The following is a 15,993-nucleotide window of genomic DNA, read 5'->3' on the forward strand; positions in this document are numbered from 1 at the left end:
ACTCACCTTCATGTCTTTCCAAAACTTAAACCACCTTGAGGAAGAGTAAAAGACGCTCTTTTGATTTCCAGCTGAAATAAGTCCTTTAAACCATTGAACCCATCATTTCTTTTGTCGTTTCACATTTTTTGAAAAGTCTTTGAGTGTGTTAGTCCAACTTTTAATTGACCCTTACCTTTTTTTCTTAGTTTGTTCTCTTTTCTCTGGCTCTCCAGACCTGCAGATGCACAACTCTTCTTCTCTAGTCACAACCATGGAAATAATGATAAACTGCCGTTTTTATTCTGTACATCCAAGGGCAGCCCATTCAAGCTCCCTTTCCCTTTATTTCTCATGCTTTCAGTCTATCTATGCCACTGATTGTTCTCCATTAGCCTCTTGCTTGCTTACTTTCGAGGGAAGAATAAGCTCTCATAAAGCTTCAGAAACCTTGGGCCAAAGTTCAGCGTCGTGTTACGCATATCAGTCAAAAATGCTTTTCATACAGTTCTTATGAATTTTAGAAGCTCGAAAAGATTCCTAACAACTTCTTTCTTTTTTCTTTCGCAGGGTCTCTTCATCTTCCTGATATATGGAGTGTACAACACTGAGGTAAGTCCGCAGTGCATCTCAAGGCTGACTGAGTGAGTGAGAGAAATGACATGATGTTTCTGATGGGACCCCCGCCCCGCCAAAGGAGGGCGGATTGAAAGCGAGCCTCCTTTTCTCTCTCTCTTTTTTTTTTTTCCACATGAGCGTCCCACTGCCCTTCATGCTTGGGCTAACTTATATGCATCCAGGCCCACCATTAAACACTGACACCCGGAGTAAAGAGCCAGTCATCCCTCAACCACATTGGCCAATATTTCACTGCCTCTTTAAGTTTTTAAACTCATGGTCTTCCATTTAACATTCTGACGTTAGAGCTCAGCGCCAGTTCAGAGAAACGCATATGTATGCAGGACGCCGGGAAGATCGGCTGGAAATTTACCTGCACTACACCTATTACCATTTAGATGCTCTTCTAAAGAGTGGGAAACTGAATTGGGGATGAATTGGGAAAGAGGGAAATATGTACTATCATGCCTTCTTGAAATTCAAATACAAATGCGAACAAGGGACATACAGTATTGATGACTGAAGCCATCTTCATCCAATCTAACATCGGTTTTTCAGCATGTTTCTTGTTTGTCTGTACATGTGTACTAGTGATGCACGGATGGCGGTTATATCCGCGGGCGCTGCGGATAATCCGCGGGTCGGGTGGGTCGGGTAATAAAAAAATGCATTCTGATTATTTGCGGGTGGGTCGCGGGTGGATGAGATAAATCAATAATGATGCAAATATTAACTACATTTTCTAAAACTTGAACGTGTTTTAAATACGCCTTTCATCAGGCAGGCGATTTCATTTGTGTGCGTGTGTGTGTGTGTTTGCCTGTTCTAAGTTTTTGGTGACAGAAACGGTGACATTCCATATAAAGTTTGAAGGGAGTTATGCCTGTGCTAATTAGAGGATGGATATCCGAGCCGAGCCCGACGGTACCCGACGGAACCCGACGGGTCGGGCCGGGTTCGGACAGATATTTAGAAAGGATGCTCGGGTTCGGGTCGGGCTCGGTCACCTCAGCGCGATAGTGCGCCCGTGTTATAACGGCACTTTTTGCCCAGTGTGCACTGACGCTCTCATCTGTTGACATTTCCGAACGCTTTTTTTACAGTTGCTTAATAAAAGCGGGCTTTCCACACAAAAAAAGTGCATGTGTCATTAGTATGAGTGAAAAAAGAGATTTTAACTGTGTCGGGCTGGGATCGGGCTCGGACATAAATATCTGAATGCTTGTCGGGCTCGGGTCGGGTTCGGTTACTGCTCTGTCGGACTCGGGCCGGGCTCGGACAGAAAAATGCGGCCCGATCCGCACTCTAGTGCTAATGTTATTGAGCATGGTAATGCAGTGGTGTAGTGCATTGGTCGCTTTGCGTTTACCCACGTCTCTGATGCGCATCATTCAGTGTCCTACATTAGCCAAAATCATGAGAGTCCAACAAAAAATGAATAGCTAATTCAGTCGCATGTTAATAAATTGAAATATTTTCCTTAAAAACACCCAGTAAAGACAGTGATGTGGTCAGGACCGTGGCGCCGGCTTCTTTTGAAATATATTTGACGATTGTGCCTGATGCGTCCAGATGCTGCCTGTTCATTCATACGCGAGAGCATGTCAGGCTAGGCGCGCAGTGGTATAATAATTATTATTGATTACTTATTTGATTCAGTAGATTGTAATGAAAACAATACCTTAAAAATGAAAAGAATCAGATTTTTACGATCAGACCTTTCTTAAACTGGTGAACCCCTGTAAACTTCAGTCCAAGCATGCGTTCAAATAATAAGTTCAGAGCGGCTCTAATACAGAGAAAACCCGGCCGAATTCGCCAGAGATTGCGGAGAGTCGCATCCAGATGTCAGTTAACGTTATTCTTTTCTGCATGGATTTGGCTTAAAATCATGAGTGATAAACGTATATTAGTGTGCAGCGATTTGCAGATCAGCTGAATCAATCTGCTGTTAACATGAACCATCAATTTATCATATCATCATGCAAAACTAAGAATTACAATACGTGTAATATGACGATCGGGTGCGGGTCGGGTGCGGTTATCTAAATCAGAGAAAAATATAGGTGCGGGTGGGTGGCGGGCGGATAATTTATTTGAAGCTGCGGATTCGGGTGACGATTGAGCCCATCCGCGCATCTCTAATGTGTACATTTATCTATCAATTCAATTCAAAATTGCTTTATTGGCATGACTGAAAAAATACAATATTTAAGTATATGTGGAGGAACATAATAGTAACAATGAGAAGATCAAAATAATTAAATAATTAAAATAGTATAACAATTTAATCTTAAACAGTGCAACAAAATAGATCTATCTATCTGTCTGTCTGTCTGTCTGTCGTTTGTTCAATCTTTCGCTTTCAGTCTATCTGTTTCTGTCTATCGTTTGTTCCATCTTTCACTTTCGATCTAGCTGTCTGTCGTTTGTTCAATCTTTCACTTTCTGTCTATCTATCTGTCTGTCATTTGTTCGATCTTTCACTTTCAATTTATCTGTCTATCGTTTGTCTATCTATCTATCTATCTATCTATCTATCTATCTATCTATCTATCTATCTGTCTATCTGTCTGTCTGTCTGTCTGTCTGTCTGTCTGTCTGTCTGTCTGTCTGTCTGTCGTTTTTTCGATCTTTCGCTTTCAATCTATCTGTCTGTCTGTCTGTCTGTCTGTCTGTCGTTTATTTGATCTTTCGCTTTCAATCTATCTGTCTGTCTGTCTGTCTGTCTGTCTGTCTGTCGTTTATTCGATCTTTCGCTTTCAATCTATCTGTCTGTCTGTCGTTTATTCGGTCTTCACTTTCGATCTATCTGTCTGTCGTTAGTTCATTCTTTCACTTTCGGTCTGTCTATCTATCTGTCTGCCTGTCTGTCTGTCTGTCTGTCATATGTTCGATCTTTCGCTTTTATTCTATCTGTCTGTCCATCCGTCTGTCTGTATCTATCTATCTGTCTGTCTGTCTGTCGTTAGTTCAATATTTTACTTTCAATATATCTGTCTGTCTGTTGTTTATTAGATCTTTCGCTTTCAATCTATTTGTCTATCTGTCGTTTATTTGATCTTTCGCTTTCGATGTATCTGTCTGTGTCGTTAGTTTAGTCTTTCACTTTCAATCTGTCTGTCTATCTATCTGTCTGCCTGTCTGTCTGTCGTTTGTTCGATCTTTCGCTTTTATTCTATCTGTCTGTCCATCCGTCTGTCTGTATCTGTCTGTCTGTCTGTCTGTCGTTTGTTCAATCTTTCGCTTTCGATCTGTCTGTCGTTTGTTCAATCTTTCGCTTTTAATCTATCTGTCTGTCTGTCTGTCTGTTGTTTGTTCAGTCTTTCACTTTCAATCTATCTGTCTGTTGTTTGTTTGATCTTTCGCTTTCAATCTATCTGTCTGTAGTTTGTTCAGTCTTTCTCTTTCAATCTGTCTCTGTCTGTCTGTCATTTATTCAATCTTTCGCTTTCAATCTATCTTCTGTCGTTTATTCGATTTTTCGCTTTCAATCTATCTGTCTATCTGTCTGTCTGTCGTTTATTCGATCTTTCACTTTCAATCTATCTGTCTATCTGTCTGTGTCGTTTATTTGATCTTTCGCTTTCGATCTATCTGTCTGTTGTTAGTTCAGTCTTTCACTTTCAATCTGTCTGTCTATCTATCTGTCTGCCTGTCTGTCTGTCGTTTGTTCGATCTTTCGCTTTTATTCTGTCTGTCTGTCCATCCGTCTGTCTGTATCTGTCTGTCTGTCTGTCGTTTGTTCAATCTTTCGTTTTCGATGAAATATTAAATAAACAATAATGTAAAATGTCTGTCTAATATAACTGACCAAATTTAACTCAAATTGTATGGATAAATGCAGTCAGCAGGCCATAGACCTCCGCTTCCTAATTTCCCCCTGTCCCTTCTTCATGTCTACCCCGGAGTATAGCTGGATCTCCCCTGCCTTTTGTCTACCTTTGCTTCTACCTTTTCAGTGCCCACAAAAGAGGTGTAAGGAGATGGCCCTGAGACCGAGCCCCGTATTGACACAGCAGAGACTCGCCGGTGACCCTCTCCGCATTGTAAAATAAATCATCGGCGCATTCTTGCTTAACAGGCTTTTTTAGTACGTCGGAATCTATTTTCCAACCCCCGGCTCTCCTTGACCCAGAGGTCTTCACAATTTGTGAGCAGCTCGTGTCTGCTTTACACTTTTTTTAAAGGGGCTTTTGTAAATACCAAACGTAATAATCTTTCATTTTCTTTTTTCGCGATTCCACCTTGTTCCTTTTGTGTAGTCAGATGTGACAGAAACAATAGCAGATTACGTTTCACCATCTGACAACACTAAGGAAATTCTCGTCGAACAGAATAATTGAGAAGAATGATCAAAGTGTTAGTATACAAAGACCCAAAAAGTCAGAGAATATTTAAATGTCTGCTCTCATTTAAAGAAACATCTGCCTCTCCCGGGACTATAAAATCAGTTTCACTCACTCGTACAGTTGATTATTTCGAAGGAAACGCATAAGAAACCAACCGTTTGAGAAAGAGACAGAGATCAAGACACATCCCATGAGATTCCCACAACAATTTATTCAAATGTGTAAGTCAAATACTTTAAATACCATAAAAATCTGTTTGTTAGCTTTATCTGATGCAAAATTATGTATAGTTATTTGTTGAACTTGAGAATACTTGTAAAAAATGAAATATTAATAATTCTCACATTCCTTTTCTTAGAATAACAGATAATTGCAATTCGCTTGATGATAATTTCCATTTTTTTAATTCCACCTCATAAACAAATTAAAACCGCTTTGATCATAAAAAAGTTATATAATTTAGTCTGTTTTTACTTAATAATGGTCATCCCTGTTTTTATGACCTCTGCTTTGGCAAATGTGTCCATTTGCATTGCTTTCATATGGAAATTGTATCTAATGTATTTTTATATTGAACATTAGGCCTCCATCACTTTAAAACCTTGAGAGGAAAACCGCTAAACTGCTTTTAAGAGCAGCAACTTCCAACCAGTTCCTTTGGATGCTGGAAATGCTCTTTTTCGAGTAGCTTTCTGCGATTTTTACCTGGAATAAATTGATTTGATTTCCCAGTTCCATTCATTAAAGCTACAGCGCGCTCGATTTGCTGAACACAAAGTGTGGGAGAGGGAGCAAAACAGTGTCTGTTTGCAAATCTGACGTATTACCGTTGACTCCGAGCTGTCGGAGCTTTTCTATTCTCTTCATTAGCTCTGTCGTCACGCTGATGGTGTCTATTCAGAACATGCTGGTGTGTGTATATCTGCATGGCAGCAATAATTTATGACAACAGCAGAGCCTAATGAAGTCATAAGAGCTAATGCATATTCACCAGCGAAGGGCTGGAGCTTGCGCCGCGCTCATGCTGGGAAATGCAGGCGGGTTTTTTTTCTTTGTGGTCGCTGACAGCCGGGCTGGAAAATAATATCTAGCAGGCCAGGAAACAGCTGGATTGGATTGTATGATGTGGGGAATACTGACATACAAAAAATATTGATGTGAACACACACACATGCACACAATTATTCATAGATTACAAAAATGTTTTTAAATAAAAAATGTAAGGTTTTAAATGCAACATTTTATATCATTTTCATATATACAATATTTAAATAATGGAAATGTTATATGTGACCCTGGACCAAAAAACCAGTTAAAGAGTCAGTTTTTTTTTTTTTTTTTTTTTAAACAAAAATAATTTGTTTCTCTTAGAATTTTATATAACTTTTTGCCACACCTGCCGGTGACTTGATTAAATTTACCGGCCAAATTATTATTATTTTTTTTACCGGCCATGAAACTCTTTTTACAAAAACAGGCAGTTATTACTACTTCAATATAATAAACATACTTACAATGTTTTTAATTTGTCCTGCTACTGTTTTCTCTATTAAATGCATTTTCCTCAATTTTAACTATTAATTATAGCTTTTCAACATTACAGTATAATTGAAAGCTATTATTTTTTATTTTTAGGCTCTGAAATATAATAATCTTTATTCAAGCCAAAAAGCTAATAAGCGACTAGAGCAGTCGAATGATGATTTTTTCTTATTTTTTGTTCTTTGATTTCCATCAATGACAGACTTCAGCAGGTATCACTTTTAAAGCAGCGTGGTCTCTTTAAAACCTGATGCACATGACTCGGATCTGACACATATCAAATTTTCTCCCAACTCTTTATGGTCATTTAAGACTTTATTACTCATTTTAGACTACGTTTACGAGGTAACTCACCAAAACCACGCATTTTGACATAATTGTGTGTGTTTTTGTCCGTAGAAGTGCTACTGGTGCGCTGTCTGAGGAGGCTCAGCGTAAATAACAAATTAATATAATTAATCATTAGAAGTACATTTTTATTTTTTCACAAAAAAATACATTTCTAAAAATGAAATTTCAGGCTTGGCAAATTGGCTGTGCTGTGACGTAATAAACCGTCTGCTAGACAAAAAAAGGCTTTAAATTTGATGCTTATTTACGAGTTATCGGCTCACGCCACTAAAATAAAGCAGCATGAGTTTATAGTACTGCGAATGTCATTCAACATGCATCGCCCAACATGGCCGTTTTTCTCACACAGTCCAAATGTAATTTGTTCTGCAAGGGTGGTCGTTTCCTTTATCGCTTTATTCCTGCGGCCCCCTGTGCGTTGTGACGGATGAGAGGTTAAGACGCTCTCCTTACTTTGCCGACTCTACGTGTCATTTTCAGGACCCATTACGTGTGACAAACTGGAACATTTTGCTTGCCGGCACTCATTGACTTTTATGCAACGCCGGCTATTTGCTTCCTGTATTCCCAGTCTGGATTGAATTTCACCTTCCCGGGGCCAAGACTCATGCGAGCGCAAAGTGTTTTGTATGAAGTGTTTAGTACTGAGTCATGACATTTTAACCATCCACCCCCTCCTTGTTATCCACAGGTTCGAAACACAGTCAACAGAATCAAAGAGAGAAGAAAAGCCTTAAATTTCTCCGTAAGTTTTTGCATGTTTTCTCTAATACCGGAGGGCCGCACTCTTGATTCAGTGCGAATTTCATAACGCAGTGCATGTTTTGCCCCCAGTCCTGTTTCACACACCCACTCAGGCCACCTCAATCCAGCCAATGTCAAGCAGCAGCCCTGGGTTACATGTTTCTAATCCTGTGTAAGCTCGTCCCTTCACATTAAACTGTCAGGCCAGTATTTATACGCGAGGCTGCTGTTGACGGAGATCACTTAGCTTCACCAAAGCGGTTTAAAAGTAGTTAATAGACCCCCCCCTTCAGCGAAGCACCTCACCTCCAGCGACACTGCGAGCGGTTCCTCTATGAATGGCCACATTAACTCTCCTCCGGGCTTGTCACGGTTTATGGCCTACGGCAGTTTGTCCCGCTCGGCCCTTGCCGCGCCACCAGGTCATTGAGAACGGAATGAGACAATTTCTAAAGGCGGATTGATTTTAGAATATGGCCCCCTCCCTCTTCCCTTTGACCCCCCTGACAGGCCCGACACTGTTAAGACTGGGACTTGTAAAAAACGACTGCGGCCCCAAACGCGAGTGCCAGGTAGCAGCTGATAAATCGTGGCGGGTCGTATTAGCAGTGGGACCCTTTAGCGCTCTCTGGGCAATTTTCCAATTTTCAAAGTCCACGCGATGAGATTCGCTGGCCGCGTGTGGCGGATGGTTTTTTAGCTAATGCCGTTTTGCGCCATAAATCTAGAGGTGATATACTGTATCTCGCAGAATAGCTTTGGTGCTGGACGGGGTCCAGAATGGGATAGGAAAATGTACTCTTTATTGGATGAGAGCAGTGGTCAGGGAATGTACTGACTTCCAATATAGTAGTGATAACGTACAGGACGTGCTGTAGATGGATGGGCTTTTGCCTGAGGGAACCCTTACGATTTTCCAGCTCATCATAGAGTGAACTGATGTTTATTTTTGTAACTGTCTACCCATCCGAGACCACCGTAGTAACCACATAGGATGCTCTAGTAACTGCCCAGAGCATCTAATCACTGGCCTTACAACCTTTCAGAACATCCTAGCAGCCACTCTGAACACACTAGCAACCACTTAGCAATACTGTGACCAGACAACCACCTGTCTATGTTGTTCCATCTACTTGTCTATTTTTCTGTCTGTCTGTCTGTCTGTCTGTATGTCTGTCTGCTTGTCTGTAGTTCTGTCACTTTGTTGTTCGGTATGTTTGCTTGTCTGTTGTTCTGTCAGTTTGTAATTCTTTCTCTGCTTGTCTGTTGTTCTGTCTGATTGCTTATCTGTTGTTCCATCAGTGTGTCATTTTTTCTGTCTGTTGTTCTGTCTGTTTGTCTGTTGTTTCATCAGTTTGTAATTTTTTCTGTCTGCTTGTCTGCTGTTGTGTCTGTTTGCTTGTCTGTTGTACCGTCAGTTTATCGTTCTGTCTGTCTTCTTGTCTGTTGTTCTCTCTGTTTTCTGCTCTGCCTGCTTGTCTGTAGTTCTGTCAGTTTGTTGTTCTGTCTGTCTGCTTGTGTGTTGTTCTGTCTGTTTGCCGTTCTGTCTGTCTGCTTGTCTGTTGTTCTGTCAGTTTGTCATCCTGTCTGTTGTTCTGTTTGTTTGCCATACTCTCTGTCTGCTTGTCTGTTGTTCTGTTTGTTTGCCATACTCTCTGTCTGCTTGTCTGTTGTTCTGCCAGTTTTTTGTTCTGTCTGCTTGTCTGTTGTTCTGTTTGTTTGCCATACTCTCTGTCTGCTTTTCTGTTCTATGTGTTTGTCATTCTGTCTGTCTGCTTCTCTGTTGTTCTGCCAGTTTGCCGTTCTGTCTTTCGGCTTGTCTGTTGTTTTGTCTGTTTGCCATTCTGCCTGTCTGCTTCTCTGTTGTTTTGTCTGTTTGTCATTTTTCTGTCTGCTTGTCTCTTGTTTTGTCTGTCATTTTTCTGTCTGTCTGCTTGTCTGTTGGTTCTGTCTGTTTGCTTGTCTGTTGTACTGTCAGTTTATCATTCTTGCTGTCTTCTTGTCTGTTGTTCTCTCTGTTTTCTACTCTGTTTGTTGTTCGGTCAGTTTGTTGTTCTGTCATTCTGTCTGTTTTGTCTGTTGTTCTGTCATTTTGTTGTTCTGTATGTCTGTTTGCTTGTGTGTTGTTCTGTCATTTTTTTGTCTGTCTGCTTGTCTGTTGTTCTGTGTGTTTGTCATTCTGTCTGTCTGCTTCTCTGTTCTGCCAGTTTGTCATTTTTTTCTGTCTGCTTGGCTGTTGTTCTGTCAGTTTGTTGTTTTGTCTGCCTTTTTTTCTGTTTGTCATTCTGTCTGTCTGCTTGTCTGTTCTGTCAGTTTGTCGTTTTATCTGCCTTTCATCTGTTTTTCATTCATTCTGTCTGTCTGCTTGTCTGTTCTGTCAGTTTGTTTTGTCTGTCGTTCTGTCTGCTTGTATGTTGTTCTGTCAGTTTGTTGTTTTGTCTGCCTTTTTGTCTGTTTGTCATTCTGTATTTTGTTTTGTCTGTTTTCCTGTCAGTTTGTCTTTTTGTCTGCTTGTCTGTTGTTTTGTCAGTTTTTGTCGTCTGTGTGTCTGCTGTTTTTTGTTGTTCTGTCTGTTTGCCATTCTCTGATTGACTGTTGTTCTGTCAGTTTGTCATTCTGTACGCTGTTCTGCCAGTTTGTTATTTTTTTCTGTCTGTTTGCCTTTCTGTCTTTTGACTTGTCTGTTGTTGTGTCTGCTTGTCTGTTGTTCTGTGAGTTTCTCATTTTTTTTCTGACTGTTAGCTTGTCTGTCATTCTGTCTGTCTGCTTGTCTGTTTGTAATTCTGTCTGTGTGTCTATTATAATTAATCTCAATGAATCTGTCATTCTGTCTGTCTTTCTATGTATCTATCTCTGAGTCTGGCTCAACAAATTTAGCGCTCTCTTTTCTCTCTGCTGGATTCATTTCTTTTTATGATGCTAGTGGTAAAGACATTACACTTGACTTTTAAATCAGCCATGTAAATATGATCTATCTATTTTCTCTAGACTGTTATTCAGTGAATTTAAATGATGATGCATTGAGTCTAGTAATTATACAGATTTCTCAAGGATCTTTTACTGCTCCAGCCTGCATGAAAGTACTTACAATAAATGGCAGATAATGAATATACAGCATGATATTAAAGCCCCATTTGCTGAACTCATGTTCACTCTCCTTGTCTCTATAGTTTCCATACTTGCCGTCCTTGTTTATTCATGAGCCAGACCAGTGCTGCCAGGGCGCTTCATACCAACTGTCGCCTGACCCGTGCGACCTCACACTTGTACATACTGTGGCAGATTGCTTGAGAAAAATAAAGCTGTCAGTTGCACCGGCCAAATGAAAAACGAACGTGCTGCGATACTAGCAGGGTCTGGATCCCTGACAGCCCTGAAATATAGATATAAATTGGAAGCAGATTAGTTTTTTGATCCTAATTCAAGTTTTGACAAGATATAGGACCAAAAAGAGAGAGATGTATACTACATACATGTGGATTTCCTGTTTTAAAATATGCACTCTTATAATTTTAAATGTTGATATAGTGCTGGTTATGCATTTACTTCTTTCTGAGAAGAAATAAACGTCTTCAGACGCCATCTTAACCAGGGCTGCATGTCAAAGTCCATTATATGTCATTCTGTGATACGAGGAGTAAGGCTGTGGGTTTTTATGTCAGATCTAGTTTACATTCCTGTGAGACTTCTGTGGATATTTATTTTGCGGTACCTCCATTCATGTCTGTGTACTTTTTGGTCATGTATTGTGTAATGCATGTCTACTTAGATCTTAACTTTGATAGTGAAATGCATTTTCCTTTTTGTCAGAATTGTGCCAGTTCCAGGCCCTCCAGTTCAGTGGGCAGTTCTCGACCGGGCAGCTCTCCGGTACCAGGAGTTTTGGACGGGCAAACCGTCACCTACTCCAGCAGCTCATCGACCCACAGCGACAACATCCCCCCGAGTTTCAACAAAACAAGTGAGTCGTTGGTTTATTTATTGATCAACCCCCCAAAACCGTAGCATCTTTGTAAGGGTTGATTGGCCGGCTCAGATGATGTACATGTATATTTGGGTTTGTTCATGTATGTGTGTGTATTTTCAAATGGCAGCGTGTTTATATAAAGCAGAGCTTTAGAAATCTGTCCTAAATTATGGCGAGAGCAAAAGTAGTGATTGGCAAAGAGGGTGAACTCTAAAATGACAGGCCTGTTCTGGGGCTGTAACATTCTCCAGACCCAGAAAAATGACGGGATCCGATCGCCTTCTCTGACCCCAGCATTTCAAGACTGAATCGTAGTAATCTCAAAGGGAGTTCACGCAAGTGAGAGATTTCGCAAAGAGAGAAGAGAGTAAATAAAGCAAAAAGAGTCATTTTGTGGAAAAAAATCTAAAACCATATTATTTTTACAGAGCTCTCTTGAATACTTTGATCCGAATGGCCAATCTAATATATATATATATATATATAGGCACTCTGTATTTAATTTAATAATTAAAATAAAATAAAATTAATTAAGTTCAATAAATATATATATATATATATTTACATTTTTAAGTAAGGTGTCTACATGCACTCCATGTAGACTTTCTACATAGATTTTATAACTGTATTTAAACTGTATATAATAATTAAAATTAAATTTACGTGGTTATTCGTTTTAGGTTCATTTATACTCTGAATTTACTGTATTGATACGCCTTAATTACATAAATAAAATAAATTAAATTAATACTTTTATTCATTCAATTTATATTTCATGTTTACTTTACTGTATTGACACTCCATATTTAGTTAACTAAAGTTATTGAAATTAATACTTAAATTTTTAAAAGTAAAATTACACTGCATTTTTTACTTTGTTCATACAGTAATTAAAATTAAATTAACTTTAAAATTCATTTTAGCTTAATTTATAGTCTGTATTTTCTATATTGATACTCCTTAATTAAATTAATACTTTTATTAATTTAATTTATTCCATATTTATACTCCATATTTAGTTAACTAATTAAAATAAAGTTATTGAAATTAATAATTAATTTTTTGTTAAGTAAAATTACACTCCATTTTTACTTTTTTATATTCATACTCCATATTTATTTAATAATTAAAATAACATTAATTGAAATTAAATGTCCACATTTATTCATTTTATGTTAATTTATACAGTGTATTTGCTGCATTTTGATACTCTTTAATTAAATAAATAAAATTAATTAAATTAACACTTTTAATAATTTAATTTATATTCCATATTTACTTTACTGTATTAATACTCCATATATAGTTAACTAATTAAAATAAAGTTTTTGAAATTAATACCTAATTTTTAAAGTAAAATTATACTCCGTAGTTATACTTTAGTATATTGGTACTCCATATTTAATTAAATAATTAAAATAACAATAATTCAAAGGAAATTTACATGTTTATTAATTTTAGGTTAATCTATACTCTGTATTTACAATATTGGTTCTCCTTAATTAAATAAATAAAATTAATAATTTTATTATTTAATTTATTTTCCATATTTACTTTACTGTATTGATACTCTATAGTTGGTTAAATAATTAAAATAAAGTTATTGAATTTAATACAACATTTTTTTAAAGTAAAATTATACTCCATATTGACTTAATGTATTGACTCTCTATATTTACTTAAATAATTAAAAATAAACTAACATGTTTATTAAATGTAGGTCTATTTATATTTAGTATTTTCTATATTAATACTCCTTAAATAAATGAATGAATAAATACAATCAATTAAATACTTTTATTAATTTAATTTATATTCCATTTTTACTTTACTGTTTTAATACTCCATATTTAGAAGTAATTAAAATGAAGTTATTAAGAAGTAAAAGTAAAAATTATCCATATTCACTTGATTGTAATGATACTCCATATTCAATTAAAAAATTAAAATAACAATAATTTAACAATAACAATAATTTTTTCATTTTAGGTTCATTTCTACTCTGTATTTTTTATATTGATACAATAGATACAAGAATACTTTTATTAATTTAATTTATACTTAACATTTACTTTATTGATACTCCATATTTAGTTAACTAATTAAAATAAAGTTATTGAAAATGAATTAACATGTTTATTAACATTATTATATTTATTTTACTGTATGGATGCTCCTTATTTAGTAACCTAATTAAAAAGTTGAAATTAATACTCCATATTATACTCCGTATTTACATCAGTATATTGGTACTTTATATTTATATAAAATGTTTATTACTTTTTTTAAGTCCATATTTACTTAGATACTATAATTAAAATTCATAAAAATTGATTAAAATAAAAGCATGTGTCCTTTTTTCCCCAGCTTAGCTTTTCTCACACAAAAGCCAGATGAAAACATGACATGGCCAATCAGAGAGCAGAATCAGACACATGCACTAATTCATATTGATTGGCAGCTTGTATTATCCAGCCCATTACTCAAGGTGAATTTGCTGTGAGAGGAATGAAATGGCAGTTTTAGCGGGCGTCGCGCGCACAGACCATATGCATATGCAGAAGGGCGTCCCGTGCATATGAGTCCGATGCAACTAATCATCTTGACGAGACTCGCCCGGACTCTCGCCGTAATCGGTTGCGATGCGGGCCATGATTGAATATTTGTTTTTAATGCAGAGCAATTTTTTAACCAGTCAGCCACACGACTAAGTGCCACGAAGAACGAACGTATAATGTAACCGAAAGGAAGCGAGCCTCTTATACGCATATGAGTCCAACTGTGAAAGGCCTTGTGTGGTAACAAATAGGGCCGATCCCACAATAAATGCTGCTGTTGCCCTGATTGTATATAACTGATTGTTGTGTCTCCTTCATTCAAGGTCAAGTAATTCTCGAGTGTGAGAAAAAGCGTTTACGTTCACTTTTGATCAATTCATGTCTTTTCATCCTTTGAGGCATGGTTTCAGTCCGCCAATTATGAAAACAAGAACATGCCATAAGCATAAAGGAGGCAGGAAAGACTAGTGCTTATGGAAAAGTGTGGCGTTTTGACTAAATTAAATTCTCTTTTTCGCTACTTCATCTCTTTTATTATGTTGCGATATGTCGTTCGTACATTCGGCAGTAAAGCTGAAGGTCGAGGGGGGACAGTACTTTTTGTATGCTTTCTTTCTTCCTTTTTCTCGTCTTTTCCGCCGTATGAATAGGTGACCTCAAAGGAGATACAAGTCAATCAAAAGGCTGCACTTCTCAAGGGGCAACTTGAAAAGGTTGACAAAAGCAGAAAGTTCATTTCCACACTCTTTTACTTCGAAAACGTTCTGTAAGACATGCTGAAGGAAATTGCGAGACATGTAGTGACAAAAGTTGAGGTCAGATAGTAGACAAACAGGGTAAGTTTTGGGTGATTTCATTGTCACTTTTAAATGAGTCAGATGAATCGATTTAAAAGATAACGTTACCATAATCAGATGGTTTTATTCCTGAAATTAAGCATTAGGAACATTCTTTATTTCTCGCTAAAATATGATCTACTTATAAACGCTTGCTGATGTGAATTTGTGTTGCAAAACTCAAAATGCTCATTAATTTTTTATGTACTATAATATTTGTAATGTAAATTTAATTATTTAAAATACAAAAATAGATCAAATTTTACCCATACATACTAAGGGTTGACTGATATGTGTTTTCCGAAAATGGCCGACAGCGACAATCATAAAAATGCTTAATATCGGGCAAAGAATAAAAAATTATAATAATGATAATATAGGCTTGTTGTTATAACAGTGTTTTGCAGAAATCAAATACTCATTAATTTGAATTTACTGTTATTACATGTATATATAATGATATATGTAATGTAAATATATTTAAAATACAAAACATACACACTAAGGGTTGACCAATATGTGATAATTATAGATTAAGTAAATCGATAACCGATATACTGTATATGTCTGGTGTAAAAATGAAAATTAATGTCAAAATTAAGAATAACAAGGGCTCTGACAAAAACTTTCTTTAAATGCTTTTAAATTATTTTATCTGCAAATTGGTCTTGAAAATGACAGATACCGATAACTATAAAAATGCTTAATATCGGGTTCCGATTATCAGCCAGGCCCAAAATCGGTCAACCCCTAACATATACATTCATATATAAATATGTGACCCTGGACCACAAAACCAGTCATAAGGTAAAATTTTACAAAACTGAGATATATACATCATATGAAAGCTCAATAAATAAGCTTTCTATTGATATATAGTTTGTTAGGATAGGACAATATTTGGCCGAGATACATCTATTTGAAAATCAGGAATCTAAGGGTGCAAAAAAATCTAAATACTGAGAAAATCACCTTTAAAGTTGTCCAAATTAAGTTCTTAACAATGCATATTACTAATCTAAAATTACATTTTGATAGGTTTACAG

General features: G+C 36.9%; 1 protein-coding gene across 1 annotated transcript in view; it reads left to right on the forward strand.

Annotated features, from left to right (window-relative positions):
* The window catches only part of LOC141339094 (adhesion G protein-coupled receptor D2), a 114,083-nt gene that overhangs the window by 63,621 nt on the left and 34,469 nt on the right, over positions 1-15,993 (forward strand). The window contains exons 21-23 of the mRNA XM_073844726.1: positions 550-591; positions 7,534-7,587; positions 11,397-11,547. Coding sequence (XP_073700827.1) covers positions 550-591; positions 7,534-7,587; positions 11,397-11,547 — 247 coding nt within the window. The remainder of the gene's footprint in view (positions 1-549; positions 592-7,533; positions 7,588-11,396; positions 11,548-15,993) is intronic.

Source organism: Garra rufa, chromosome 7 (assembly GCF_049309525.1).
Source record: "Garra rufa chromosome 7, GarRuf1.0, whole genome shotgun sequence".
NCBI classification, from domain to species: Eukaryota; Metazoa; Chordata; class Actinopteri; order Cypriniformes; family Cyprinidae; genus Garra; species Garra rufa.